This window comes from Megalobrama amblycephala, linkage group LG12 (assembly GCF_018812025.1).
Source record: "Megalobrama amblycephala isolate DHTTF-2021 linkage group LG12, ASM1881202v1, whole genome shotgun sequence".
NCBI lineage: Eukaryota > Metazoa > Chordata > Actinopteri > Cypriniformes > Xenocyprididae > Megalobrama > Megalobrama amblycephala.
Genome location: NC_063055.1, coordinates 21,837,388 through 21,851,705, shown reverse-complemented (window position 1 = coordinate 21,851,705; position 14,318 = coordinate 21,837,388). Strand labels below are relative to the sequence as shown.

General features: G+C 38.6%; 1 protein-coding gene across 2 annotated transcripts in view; it reads left to right on the top strand.

Moving 5' to 3' along the window:
- Positions 1 to 14,318, top strand: part of ptch1 (patched 1) — a 66,077-nt gene that overhangs the window by 39,706 nt on the left and 12,053 nt on the right. For both annotated transcript variants that reach the window (XM_048209662.1, XM_048209663.1), the window contains exons 14-20: positions 61 to 544; positions 793 to 1,102; positions 2,875 to 3,017; positions 6,136 to 6,319; positions 8,647 to 8,927; positions 11,756 to 11,893; positions 12,043 to 12,185. In XM_048209662.1, the coding sequence (XP_048065619.1) occupies positions 61 to 544; positions 793 to 1,102; positions 2,875 to 3,017; positions 6,136 to 6,319; positions 8,647 to 8,927; positions 11,756 to 11,893; positions 12,043 to 12,185 (1,683 nt within the window). The remainder of the gene's footprint in view (positions 1 to 60; positions 545 to 792; positions 1,103 to 2,874; positions 3,018 to 6,135; positions 6,320 to 8,646; positions 8,928 to 11,755; positions 11,894 to 12,042; positions 12,186 to 14,318) is intronic.

The following is a 14,318-nucleotide window of genomic DNA, read 5'->3' as shown; positions in this document are numbered from 1 at the left end:
TTACATGGTGCTTTTGTGTTACTGAATTTCTCTGTCATTCTCTCTCTCTCTCTCCTTTAGCCCTTGTGCTAACCGGGTGATCCATTTAGAGCCGCAGGCATCGTACGGCGACTCCTCCGCCGACTCGAGCCGCTACAGCCCTCCGCCCTCCTACAGCAGCCACAGCTTTGCCCAGCACACCCAAATCACCATGCAGTCCACTGTACAGCTGCGCACCGAGTACGACCCCAGAACACAAGCCTACTACACCACAGCCGAGCCCCATTCTCACATCTCCGTCCAACCCTTTGCCCCAAATCCCAATCCCAACCCCAACCGCAACAACAATAACAACAACAACCGCAACAACAGCAGCGCAGGGCCAGGAGCGGCTTCTGATACGGCGTCCTGCCAGAGTCCTGATGGCGCTAGCTCCACACGAGACTTGCTATCTCAGTTCGGGGAGTCGAGTTTACGCTGCCTGGAACCACCGTGTTCACGATGGACATTTGCATCATTTGCTGAGAATCATTATGCACCGTTTTTACTGCAGCCTACAACAAAGGTGAGGGTAAAATGCTTTTTTTCTCACTGTACGCATCATCCGATTAGAAGTGGGATTACAGATGCCAGCAATGAGCTAATCTCCTGGAGTTAAGTTTTGTAAGTGTTATTTTGTGAGTCAGGGCCTTCTGAAAACCACAAACACCTCAAACAGGGCAGAACTTCGTCATAAGACACTAAAACAGCAGTAGCTTCATATATAGCCAAACTCTGACTCATATCTTTCTTTTTGTGTGTGTTTCCTATCAGGTGGTGGTAATTTTGCTCTTCTTGGCACTACTCGGGGTCAGTCTGTACGGCACCACCCGTGTCCGGGACGGTTTAGAGCTGACTGACATTGTGCCTAGAGAGACGGGCGAATACGACTTCATCCGTGCCCAATTCCGCTACTTTTCCTTCTACAACATGTATGTGGTTACCCAGAGAGCGGACTACGCACAGATCCAGCCTCAGCTCTATGAGCTGCACCAACGCTTCGGCACTGTGAAGTACGTCCTGCGGGAGGAGAACGGCCAGCTCCCACACATGTGGCTGCATTACTTCAGAGATTGGCTGCAAGGTAATACATTCAGATGTGTGATCGATCAGTCTTGCGTCAGAGACCACTGGTGGAGGCCAAACCCAAGGGCCAGACCTTTGACTAAGCTGCAAAAGGTCTGGTCATATTGCACATGGCAGCTCATTCTGATCCAGAACGGCCCATTTAGACAGGAAGAGATCATAATGACCAACATATGCATTTGTTTGTTTGTTTTTTCTTCTTGTTTTCAGCATAAACCTCTATAATTTTTGTTAGATGTACACTTTCAAAAGTTGGGGATTTATTTATTTATTTATTTATTTATTTATTTATTTTTTTTTATTTTTTTTGAAGAATTTAATACTCTTAAATTCTCTGTAAGACATATTAACATTAAATTGATCAAAAGAGACCATAAAGACATTTATAATATTATAATAGATTTCTATTTCTAATAACTTTTAATAACAAATAACTCTTGAACTTTCTATTCATCAAAGAATCCTGAAGTATTGTATCATGGTTTCCATAGAAATGTTAGGCAGCACAACTGTTTTCGACATTGATGATGAAAAATCAGCATATTAGAATGATTTCTGGCCAAAAAAACTGAAAATGTAGCTTTGCCATCACAGTAATAAATTACTTTAAAATAAATTAAAATAGAAAACAGTTATTGTAAATTGTAATAATATTTCACAATAGTGCAGCTTTCGTGAGCAAATGAGACTTCCTTTAGCTACATGAAAAAAATCTTAAAACCGCAAAACTTTTAAATGGTGGTGTATTTTTAAAAAGGGAAAAAATTTCCAACATCCCATTTGCCAATAAACAATTTCATTTTCTCTAAAAAAAAAAACATTGGAGTTTCACATACTGTTTCATTTTTGCAGACTGTTTTGCTTTCCAGACAGCGGCTTGCTTCGTTAGAGACTAGTTTTACCTCAATTTTACCATCATCAGATCATCTGTTTCTCACAAACATCAATCACGCTGCTAAACCTCCAAATCTGTAACACATTTAATTTCTTAAGACGGATTATGATCCGAGAATGAGGTTTAAATTGAGAGATTAAAAACAGAGAAAAGAAAAAGACAAAGTCTGGGGAGGAAAAAAATGCAGTGAAGGTGAGTAAAAAAAAAAAAAAAAAGATTGGGAGATAAAGGGCATGTCCCTGCAATAACTTTCTCCTTGTGGCCTCCTCCACAGTGGCTTCTTTCCACGAAATCCATGTGTCGAGTGTTCGGAATGCCGTATCTAATCCCGGGCGGGCCAAATTCAAAAGCAAACCTTGTTTTGCCCACTTTCTCTCTCATAACTCCTCTTTTAAAAAGGCATACCAAAGGACTTCTGTCCAGACGGAGTTTGGGTGGCATGTATAGACTTGCTTTGTTGCTGTCAGTTCAGCCAACCAGAACCTCAAACATCATTGGCCATTTTCATTTACTTTCTTTTGTTTAATCCTTTCATCGATCTCATTGGAACACTTTTTTTGTTCGGTGCAGGGGCAGCGTCTCTATGTGTGCGTTTACTGTGGTGTATGTATGTGCGTATAGGCTTCAGTAAAGGCTGCTCCTGAGAGGGTGGAGAGAGCTGTCTTTAATATTGTGGTTTGAAATGGCTCGACAAATTGGTCACAGACAGTGAGGCGAGGGAGAGAGAAAACATTGTGCCCTAGAAACGGACCACTGGCGTTGAGGGGAGAGAGAGAACAAGAGGTTGAGGGATGACTGAGAGGAGAGGTTAATATGATTTATGTATGTATAACCTATTCAACAGGAGCCGCAAAATAATGTGTGTGTCCCGGCAGGTCTGCAGGAGGCATTCGATAAGGACTGGCAGGCCGGTAGGATCACTCAGGGGAACTACAGGAACGGCTCTGACGATGGTGTCCTGGCCTACAAACTCCTGGTGCAGACTGGCCGCAGGGATAAGCCAGTCGACATCAACCTGGTAAGAAATAAACTAGACTTGAGTCCATCTCACTTGAGTAAGATCAGATACATCTCAGTGCATCTCCAGTTTTTTAGATTGAATCCCATGATTCTCAGAGAGGTGATGGAGCCAGTCTCCTAGATCCAGATTATCCACTCTTACTGAAGAGCACATTACTGTTTACTAAGAAACATATTGACTGATTATGCAGGTCACCCAATGGAGTTCACAACCTAAATGAACTAACTAAATTCACAACCAAAACTAACAAACTTATTTTATTTATGGGCTTACCAAATAAGCTTGGCGACATTTTATTTTATTTTATTTTATTTTATTTTATTTTATTTTATTTTATTTTATTTTATTTTATTTTATTTTATTTTATTTTATTTTATTTTATTTTATTTTATTTTATTTTATTTTATTCAAGTTGAGATCTATCTATCATATTAAGTAATAATAATAATAAATATAGAAAGTAATCATATCAATAATTAATAATAATATCTACTTATTAATTTTATTGTGTAATATAAGATTTCTAATATTTATTCTTAATGTTATATTTATATACATGTACATATACATCTGAAATTATTGTTGATAATAATACTAAAAACTGTAGTATTATTATTTTTTACTATTATACAACTATCATCCCCATCCTTTTTTTTTTTTTTTTTCTCAAAGTATATTGATACAGTAAAGTGGCCTGGCCTTTTCTTCCTGTTTGACATGATCAACATGTTTATGTGAATCTCTGGTTGTGTGTGTAAATTTGGAGATGACGGAGGTGCTTGGCTAGATATGCGTTTAGTGTCAGGGTATATAACCACGCATAGGAACCACACCTGGCTTCTGAATGTCCGTCTGTGTCTGTCCTCATTCTCTCTCTCTCTTTCTCTCTCTGATTGCTTTACCAAGCAGAGGAATTTAAAGCTCTCGATGGGGCCGCAACTTGCCTCTGAAAAAGCAATTAAGTCTTCATTTAAACCATTTGTTCCAGTTTCTTGCTGCAGGCCTAAAGCTCAGCCTATACAACCTTTTCAGGACTCCTTCAGAGGGGCCTTGTCAAGAAAGAAACCACTGCACGTACACACAAACACACACACACACACAACGGCAAAAAAATATAACAGGTTAACACATTAACAGTTTCCAGTTGCTACCCAGCATGAAATGTCAGGCAAGAGGAGAGCAAAAATATGAAAAATACAAAGCATACCACATGCCAGAGGGACTAGAGGGTGGGGAGGTGTGGAGCGGACGGCTGCGAGCAAGAGTGTGTGTGTTTGAGAGTGTGTCATCTTGTCGGGTAATTGGCAATGCACACGTAAGACCAGAAATGATTTGCATTTTTGTTGTATTCAAGTGGTCATTATTTTGCTGAACCATTGCCAGCTGAATGGGAAAGAAAAGCCAGCCGATCTGTGTTGGTGTGCGGCCCCGTGATGTCATTTCCTCTGCCTGTGAGGGAAGAGGGACGGCAGTGGGCCAGGAGGCCGCCAGCTTTGCACTGTGTGCTTCCCGTGACAGCTTGAAGACATACAGTTGTTGCGCATCCTGCTGCTTAATGCAATCCAGATCTTTGGAATCCAAGTCCGCTTTTTTCTCTCCCGCCTCTCGCTTATTCCCTTTCTCTTGGAAGTGCTGCCATGTCCCCTTTCAGTGTATACAGATGTGGGAATCACATGCTGCCTGTCTTTTGGTCACCTTAACTTGTACTACTTCCTTTTTTTTTCAACTGATAGTAAATGTATTATTATATTTTTTATTATATTTATTCATTTTAAAATATATTAAACAGAAAATCAATACAAAATTAACTTTTTATTTTATATATGTGTTTTATTAAATTGAAATTACTCAGTTGTCTCTCAGTTTTTCTTACTAGTCTACATTTTTATTTTAGATTTTTTTTTGTAATTAAATTACATTTCATTTAATTTCTTATTAAATTGAAAGTACTGTCAAACATTTTTCCCCTCATCTAATATATATTTTTTGTGATTATGTTTTTTATTTGTGATTATTGTGAGAAATTGCAGAGATATAGTAACAGCAAAGATATAACATAAAAATGGGGATGGATGGATGGATGGATGGATGGATGGATGGATGGATGGATGGATGGATGGATGGATGGATGGATGGATGGATGGATAGATAGATAGATAGATAGATAGATAGATAGATAGATAGATAGATAGATAGATAGATAGATAGATAGATAGATAGATAGATAGATAGATAGATAGATAGCAAAATTAGAAGTGACAAATGAACAAACCATGGCAGCAAATGATCACAAATTAACAATATTCACTTTAAAACATTTTAAAGTTCGGGTTATATTACTCCAACAGATTACAGTATGTAATTTAGCCCCATTGATTCTTGCAGTACTAAATTCTAAATGGACGGTTATAGAATGAGAGCATCCACAATCCTTCCACGTCAATATCAGGTTTATCTAATGTGTTTTTTTGTTCCTTGCAGGCAGTTTTACTTGATTTAAATTTTTTACTTTTGTTGAGTAGCTCACTGTGCTATCAAAAACCCTATTTTGCCTTCATGGCAGGAGCCCTCTGTGGCGCCAGGCATTGTGGGTATCCATAGGGGTCAGGAGAAGCAAGTGTTTGCAACATTTGTACAGATGTTGTGTTATTTTTATAGCTCTCCTCCATTTGCTGGGTGGCATTTCCTCCAGTGTTAACAGCAAGGTTAACTGCACACAGACGCGCTCAGGGACTCCGGCCAATTTTTTTATTGTTACACTAACTCAAGCAATTTTTCTCTCACTCACTCTCATTTCCACCACACACCCTGACCCCCCCAAACACACACACACTGACCCCCAACTCCTGACTGGGAGACTGTAGATTTATTTTCTCGAGAAGCATGTATGGCATGGAGTGTGATGCCATAATGACTTTGCCTTCACAGGAGGTAGCTAGCTTAGCGCTAGGCGAGAAGCAGAGAAGCAGTGCTGGTGGGCATTCACAATGCTCGATTATATAGTACATATATTGATGTATCTGCTTTTTTAGAAATATTTAATGTTAGCGGACAAACCATGTTGATTGAACATTTTCTAATTTTACATTTTCTTTCTTTTTTTTTTAATCACTAGCTAACCAAACAGCGGTTGGTGGGTGCCGATGGAATCATCAACCCAAACGCCTTCTATATTTATTTATCTGCCTGGGTGAGCAATGACCCGGTGGCCTATGCCGCATCCCAGGCCAACATCCGTCCTCACCCTCCCGAGTGGCTCCATGACAGGACAGACTCCATTCCCGTCAGCAGACTCAACAGTGAGTATTTTCTGATTCATTTATCACCAGTCCAAGGTGCCAAATAATTACAATTAGTTGATGTGTCCAACTTAGTTGACAGCATTTTAATATGCTAAATTTTGTTGATCTTATCCTGTTTTCCTTAGCATCTATGCTTTGTGGGCACAATAATTTCATCCCAAGCAGCAGCAGATGGCATTAATGCATTACTTGGTTACTAGACATCTTAAACCTGTGAATAAACCTGCTGTCATTTTGTGGATTTTCCTTTATTCAGGTCGTATTTGTTAGGATATACATTTTTTGTGTTAAATGATAAAGTCAACATGAAATGGTATTCACAACACATTTTACCTCTGTAATGTTACCGATTTCATAGTAAAACAGGATATTCAAAAATTAAATATAGGATTAAGCCCTCGTCTAGCGATCCCAATGCTCCAAATAGCAATTAAACATCTAAAAGTATCTTTATTTGTACGTTTTCTGAGAGGAATACCTTTTCTTTGATCATGAAAAATGCAGTTTTTCTCTGCTTACTACTGGTGCTTCCCCTCAGAACAAGTTTGGTATCGTTGTTAAACGCAGCATTCCTACTTTATGAATATTCATAGCGAATTCCCTACGGCATGAGTCTGAACCAATGAAATGTGATTTTCAAACTCATGCTGATGTAAACAAAATTATCTTACTCGCACTGATTGACAGATCTGAAGCGCGCGCACAAAGACGCCTCAGACAGTGCATGATCCCAATATACACAAATACAGAGAATTACAGTATTTCAAAAATATCTGACTTGGCGAGTAACACAAACATTATCTGTAATGTCGTAAGTGAATGTTTGGTTAACTGTTGGGGAAAAACATCTGATGTGTAACATTATATTAGATCTGTGTGAAACAGTAGGTCTTATAGGCTGTCTGTTTCATTAATGTTAATCAAACAATTGCGAAATTATGGAAAAAAAGTTGAATATATATTTCTTCCTATAGATATGGGGTTTGACTTGGTTTGTGCCAAATTTGGTGGCATTACCAGGGATTTTAAGGTTTGGTTGCTAGGTGATTTTGTTTTGGAACTCACTTTGCTGACTCTATTGACTTCAAACAGGTGTAGCTCAGTCATTTTTGGTCAGATTCCAACAAATCATAATAATATATGTGAAAATAATATTAACTCATTTTTGATAATTTGCTCCTTGCGACTCATTTTGCCAGCATTGGTCACAAATAAAGTAAGGGATTACACAATTTTGTCTAATTTAATTACAGTTACTTCTGATGTAATTGCATTAAATACTGTATAGAACAATTCTATATAAAATGTTAAAATAAATAAATAGATTTGAAACATGCATTGTATTGTTGATAGTAAGACTAGGAGTATATGATTAAATGTATTCTGTTACAAAGGAAGTTTGATATTTGGTTGATAATGTTCAACTGAGCTTTTCCACAATGAATGACTTGTGTATCGTCTATGAAGTTCAGACAGCGAAAGTGGGTTTATTCAATTTGTAGTCGTATTTTTAAAGTTAACAGCGGCTGCGTGAGCTTGCGTACATTGTGTGTGTGCAGTACACAGTGGGCGCTCAGGGGAAATGTGACTGGATAACAAGCTGAAACGGCCTCTCCGAGTCGGAGCCCCCACAGCAGGCTGGCAGACATCCAACTCCCGTCCTGATGGAAATTTATAGTGGAGATTATAACGGGGCAAAAGCATGTTTAGCAAGTGGTCCTGCCTGACCCTTCAGGCACAGGAACACACACTCAGATATTCCCTCCCTTCCACCCACACGCCCTTCACAGACGCTCTCACACACACCTCCGGAGCGCTAGTCATTCTGGGTCACATTCTTCTGATTTTATTTGTGGTTTTAAGACTGCCGCTTATCCAAGTCCAGTAGCCGGAGTGATGACTCATTCCAGGCCTGCTGCTGAAAGCCCTGCAGTGCGCACAAGCTTTGATGACAGGTGATAACTGTCAGCATGAATTTGGCAATACTCAAACGTTTGATGGTCGCCCGCATGTGTGTGTTCTTTCCGGAGAGGAGCGGTGGGATATTTCAGTGCAGATTTTTGACAACATAATTACAGCAGATCATCGTCAGGATTGACACTCGGCTGCATGTCGAGATTTGATAGCTGGTAATTTAGCCCTCTTTTCCTCCTGGGGCGGTGAAGAAATCGACATGTTTAATAGGTGCAGTCTGTTACTTTGAGAACGCTAGACATCCTTTATGCTAACTACGACTCTGAAAGAGTAGCAGATCATGTGGCTTGTTGTAAAATGTACTAATAATTCTCTCTTTTGCATGGACCTCTTTGTCTTTTCACCTGCAGTTCCTGCTGCTGAGCCCATCGAATATGCACAGTTTCCCTTCTACCTCAACGGGCTTCGTGAGACGCCACAGTTCGTGGAGGCCATCGAGAGTGTCCGCGCCATCTGCAGCAACTACAGCCGTCAGGGCCTGCCCAGCTACCCCAATGGCTACCCCTTCCTCTTCTGGGAGCAGTACGTAGGCCTGCGTCACTGGCTCCTGCTGTCCATCAGCGTCGTGCTGGCCTGCACCTTTCTAGTGTGCGCCGTCTTCCTGCTCAACCCCTGGACTGCGGGAATCATAGTAAGTTTCTCCTTAAGATGTGTCAGGGTTTTGTGTGCACGTGCATCCATCACAGACATGGCTCTATCTGTGTATGTACATTCAAGGCCTGTAAAACCCAAGTCTGAATTTTTGGCATGAAACAGAACATTTCTATGAACTCCTTCATACTGCAATTATCTGTTGTTGTTTTTTTAGGTGGAGTTTGGGGTTAGGCTTTTTAAAAATTGTTTGCATGCAGAAAAAATTAATTCATGTATCTAAACATTTTTTAGAGATGTCAGACTTAGTGTAAGTAGTTTTGGCACAAACCTATTAAAAATATTTGCAAATATTGTTTACTTTCGTGGCATTTAGTCACACTGGACTTAGTGTGAACAGGTCTTATACAGATATAAATATATAGATAACTAAATAAAACATTACATGCTGCATATGTGTGGGTTTTTTTATATTATATATATATTTTTTATATTATATATATATATATATATATATATATATATATTTTATATATTTTATATATTTATATTTTTTTCGGTTATTCAGTACATGCATCTTAGGGTTATATTTAATGCTAATTTTTAAAATTATTCATATTCATAAATTATCATCCATTAATATCTATTTACTCAGTTTTTTTTTTTTTTTTTCAAAAATGAAAGGTAATTGTGATTATTTTTTGCAATTGTGCATTTTATATTTCACAATGGCAACTTTATAGTTAATACTTGTGACCTTTATATTTCAAAATTGGAACTATTTTCTCAATACCATCTTTAAAACACTATTGCACATATTTCTCCTAGTTGTCTCAAAATTGAGTATATTTTTGCAATTGCAACTTTAGTTTATATCTCATAAAAAGACAAATCTCACAATTACCTTTAATTTCTTTTTCTTTTTTTTTTTTTTACTCTGAGGTGGAAACAGGTAGTGGTTGACACATATATATCACTAAGGCCAATATATCGGCCGATATTTGCCATTTGTTTTTTAAATATCGGCATCGGTTGACAAGTTTTTCTTTTTGGCCGATGTGTTGGAAGCGGGACTTTTATTTTGACGGCCCTGAGAACGGCAGCACCTGAGCACACAGTGCTCCCATTCTCCATCTTCATTAGTCTCTGTTTAACAGTCTGTCTAATATGTTACTGAATAGAACTGTAAACAAAGTAAACTGTATACGAAAAAGTATTAGGGCTCATTCACACAGAATGCATCTTTGACTCGCGAGACGCAGGAATGGTTTTTAAAAAAGCGCAGCGCAGAACGCGAGGTTCTTGAGACGCGTTTTTGAGACGTGATGCTATAACGGAAATAATAGAAATAGGCAAACAGCAGAATAGATAATATTTTTGACATGGAAAAAAAGAAAGTATTTGCACTGGCTATGGCCTCCTCCGCCATGTTCAATTAAAACAGTTGCCATGCCAACTTGCTTTTGTAAACAGAAGCTTGCAACGCTTGCCCCGCCTCCGAGTTCTTCTGATTGTTCCACTGCGCTGTGTGTAAAAGTTGAAATTCTTTAACTTGACACAGCATCTTAAAAACGCTGCGCTCACATGCGAGGCACTGCAAAAGACGTGAGACGCGATGCGTAACAGTCATACTTGTCCGTCTAGTGTGTGTTTACATAGAAAAACAATGAAAAAGAATAGAAAAACGTGTTCTGTGTGAACGGCCCTTATAGCGTTTGCTTTTATATTATTAGTAACAGAAAGGCAAACACTATAATATGTTCTTATTTACCAGCATTCAGCAAATACTCATTTATATCATTGAACAAATCTTTGAATATCTAATAAACATTTAGTTTCACAAACCTTGCAGTGTTACTCAAATTTAATGCAGACAGGAGAGATATCTTTTTTAATTAATTTATTTTGAATTTATTAAATATGAATTCACAAGTGTATAAACAAGCTTTCACCACGTCCTCTTCATTATTCTGTGAAGAACTGTGATGTACAAGAGGTTTGGAAGTAATTAAATGTGCACAATTTAGAGCAAGACAGGGGAGGGCAGGCAGGAATAGCTGAAGAGAATGTGTGTTTTTACAGCCCTGCTCTTTGTGTTTATCTTATACTGTCAGAGCGAGTTTGTTTAGTCTACATGAGGCTTTTTGAGACATTTCTCTAAAATAAATGGGGAAATGAGAGGTTACCACAGCAACTATATCACTCCACATATAAAATAGACCTGCTGTTCCTGTTGAAATGTGCGCGTATGTAGCATTTATATCATTCGTGATGCCTAACTTTCTTTCCCACACTCTGTCAGCCACTTTTTGATGGTTTCTGTTTTATTAGGGGCAGTGTTTAAGCCATCTGACTGATCCAACTCTGTCTGACAGGATAGCGGCTTCATTCTTTTGCTTTACTGGACACTTGAAAGGGAAAGTTATAGCCCTGCTTTAGCTTTTACCATTGCGCTTTTGTTCCAGACCACCAGCGGCCCCCTTAAACTCCATACGTTCCTACTTCCGCAATGCTCGACCCCCCCTTTCATTTGCCAACCCTCCCAGCCCCCAAACTCCCCTCCATTTGCCCTTTTTCTGTCCTCTTCATCCCTCTTCAAAGGCAGCGGGGGCCCCCAGTAACCCAAGACTCATCAGCTGATTATGGCATTTACTTCACCAGTTCATAGCCCAAGTTCAGCTCCATATGAAAGCGTCGCAAAAGAGCCCGTCTGAAGAGCAGATATTTTCCCACATTCCACAGCGCTTTATCTAAGCTGACCCATCTAACCCGAAATGTACTTTACTTTAATCTATGTAAAGTATGGCTCCTTGTGTTTTAGGAAAGAACTAGGATGATGGATTTATGTTTGCCGGTCTTCTCCAACAGGTGTTGGTGCTGTCTTTGATGACGGTGGAGCTGTTCGGCATGATGGGATTGATCGGCATCAAGCTCAGCGCCGTGCCTGTCGTCATCCTCATCGCTTCTGTTGGCATCGGTGTGGAGTTCACCGTCCACGTGGCACTGGTGAGTTAATGCGCTAGTCATAATTGCGACTGTTTCTCAAAATTGCATATTTTTATCTCACAATTACAACTATATATAGCTAAAGCACTCAGAATTTAATAATCTGGGTGATTCATATTCATCACATTTGTTTTTGTTTTTTTTCTCAGGCGTTCCTCACAGCTATCGGGGACAGGAACAAAAGAGCTGTTCTAGCACTTGAGCACATGTTTGCCCCAGTGTTGGATGGAGCGTTTTCCACCCTGTTAGGAGTCTTGATGCTGGCAGGGTCAGAGTTCGACTTCATAGTCAGGTAAAGACTGCAGACTTGTATTTTGAATCCCTTTCTGCTGCATAGATTGTAGTACATTTAATGTACTTTAAAGCTGCAGTCCGTAACTTGTTTGGGTTAAAAATGATCTAAAATCAATTTTTGAGCAAGTATATAACCAGCCAATGTTCAAAACTATCTCCTTACCTTAGCTTGATTCACAACGGTAAGCTTGTAATGATGTTTTATAATAAGAGAGGTACTGGTGGGTTTCCACGGGAAATTCGAGCATGCAGCTGTTCATCTTTGCGTCATTACGTCATGTCTGTAAACAGAAAGGAAGCAGTCCCAGCTAGTAGCTATGTCGTGAGGATGCTGCTTGTAGCGGATCATTTATAGCCTTTTCTCACAACAGCTGAAATAATTAAACTTATAATTTTGATGGCGGATTGTAATCCAGAAAGGTCAAAATAACAATCATTAGTGACAACTAGAGATTCACCCGTAGTCAAAAGCAAAAGACTTTGGAACTGTGGAGTGGCTACAGAAATTGAAATCTACAGGTAACGCTGATACACACTAAATACACATAGTCACGCAATGCTGATGTTGTTAACATTAACAATTTGAGAACAAAGTATAATTTGCACGGTTTGGCATGATCCGAGCTAAGCAATCGTTAGATTTAATCATCATTGGCAGCACGATTTATTGTAGGCCTAATGCTTTTTTCCTCAGTTGGTCAGAACAAAAGTGGCAGACATGTTACTTACTTGTTCAGATTACATTTTCCGGTGAAAATTCTTATTTTGGTCATACTTCCAAGACACGGAATCTGTGTTTCTGAAGTACAGTATCCACACCGATGTGGTGACTGACACCAAACGTTAGATTCATCCGCACGGAGTCGTGCCGATGCACAACGCACGTAACAATAATAATTCCGCATATATATGCAATTGCAGGTTTCAAACAAAGATGGCAACAAAGAAGCAAAACTCCCGGACTGCAGCTTTAAGATGGGATAGTTGCGTTAAGGGTTAGTTCACCCAAAAATGAAAAAATTGTCATCAATTACTCATCCTTGTGTCATTCCAAACCCTGAAAAATGAAGATATTTTCAATTAAATCGCTCCATTGACAGTTCACAAAATTCATAAAAAGATCATAAAATGAATCCATATGAATCGTGCTGTTTATTCCAATTTTTCTGAAGAGACACGATTGCTTTATATGATGAACAGATTGAATTTAGGCTTTTATTCACATATATACATTGATCAGCGAACAAACAGAAGCTCACTTGCTTGACACATGAGAACAAACCTCATTGGTTATTGTGGAAGCTCAAATGTGCTGCTTAACACCCGAAAATGAACCCCATTGGTTCTCGCACATCAAGCAAGCATGATTGAGCATCCGTTTACCATATCTGATGTATGTGTTAATGAATGTTTATAAATAAAAGCCTAAATTAAATCTTTTCATCATAAAAAGTGATTGTGTCTCTTCAGAAAATTTGGACTAAACCGCTCAATTCATATGGATGAGTTTTACGATCTCTTTATGAACTTTTTAAAGCGTAAAAGTGGTAGTTGCGTAGACTGTCAATGGAGTGATACAAATCTCTCAGATTTCATTAAAATATCTTCATTTGTGTTCCGAAGATAAATGAAAGTCTCACGGGTTTTGAACGACATGAAGGTGAGTAAATGATGACACAATTAAATTTTTGGGTGAACTATCCCCTTAATGATTTAATGGTCATTTTTCTCTCTCACGAGGTAATGCTGGTCAAATATACTATCATTTTAATTTTTCTTACATTTTTATACACAATAGCTGTTCTTGTGCAATATTTGTCTCCAATAATGTGTCCAAACCGGACAAGATGTGACAATTCCAGCAAATTTTCTGTCCCCACTGAAAACAAAATTACGGTTAATCAAAACAAAAAAACATATACCTTGTATTGTCATGGCATTCTTGTTTAAAGGGATAGTTTAATTTAATTCACTTGAAGTTTATTTATATAGCGCTTTTCCTAATACATATTGTTTCAAAGTAGCTTTACAGGAATTCTTGTTTCAGTGTTACAATTTAGGAAGTATTCTGTTATCGGAGATGAGTGTATCAAAGTAATGTCCATATGGCAGTAATATACAGTTATAATAT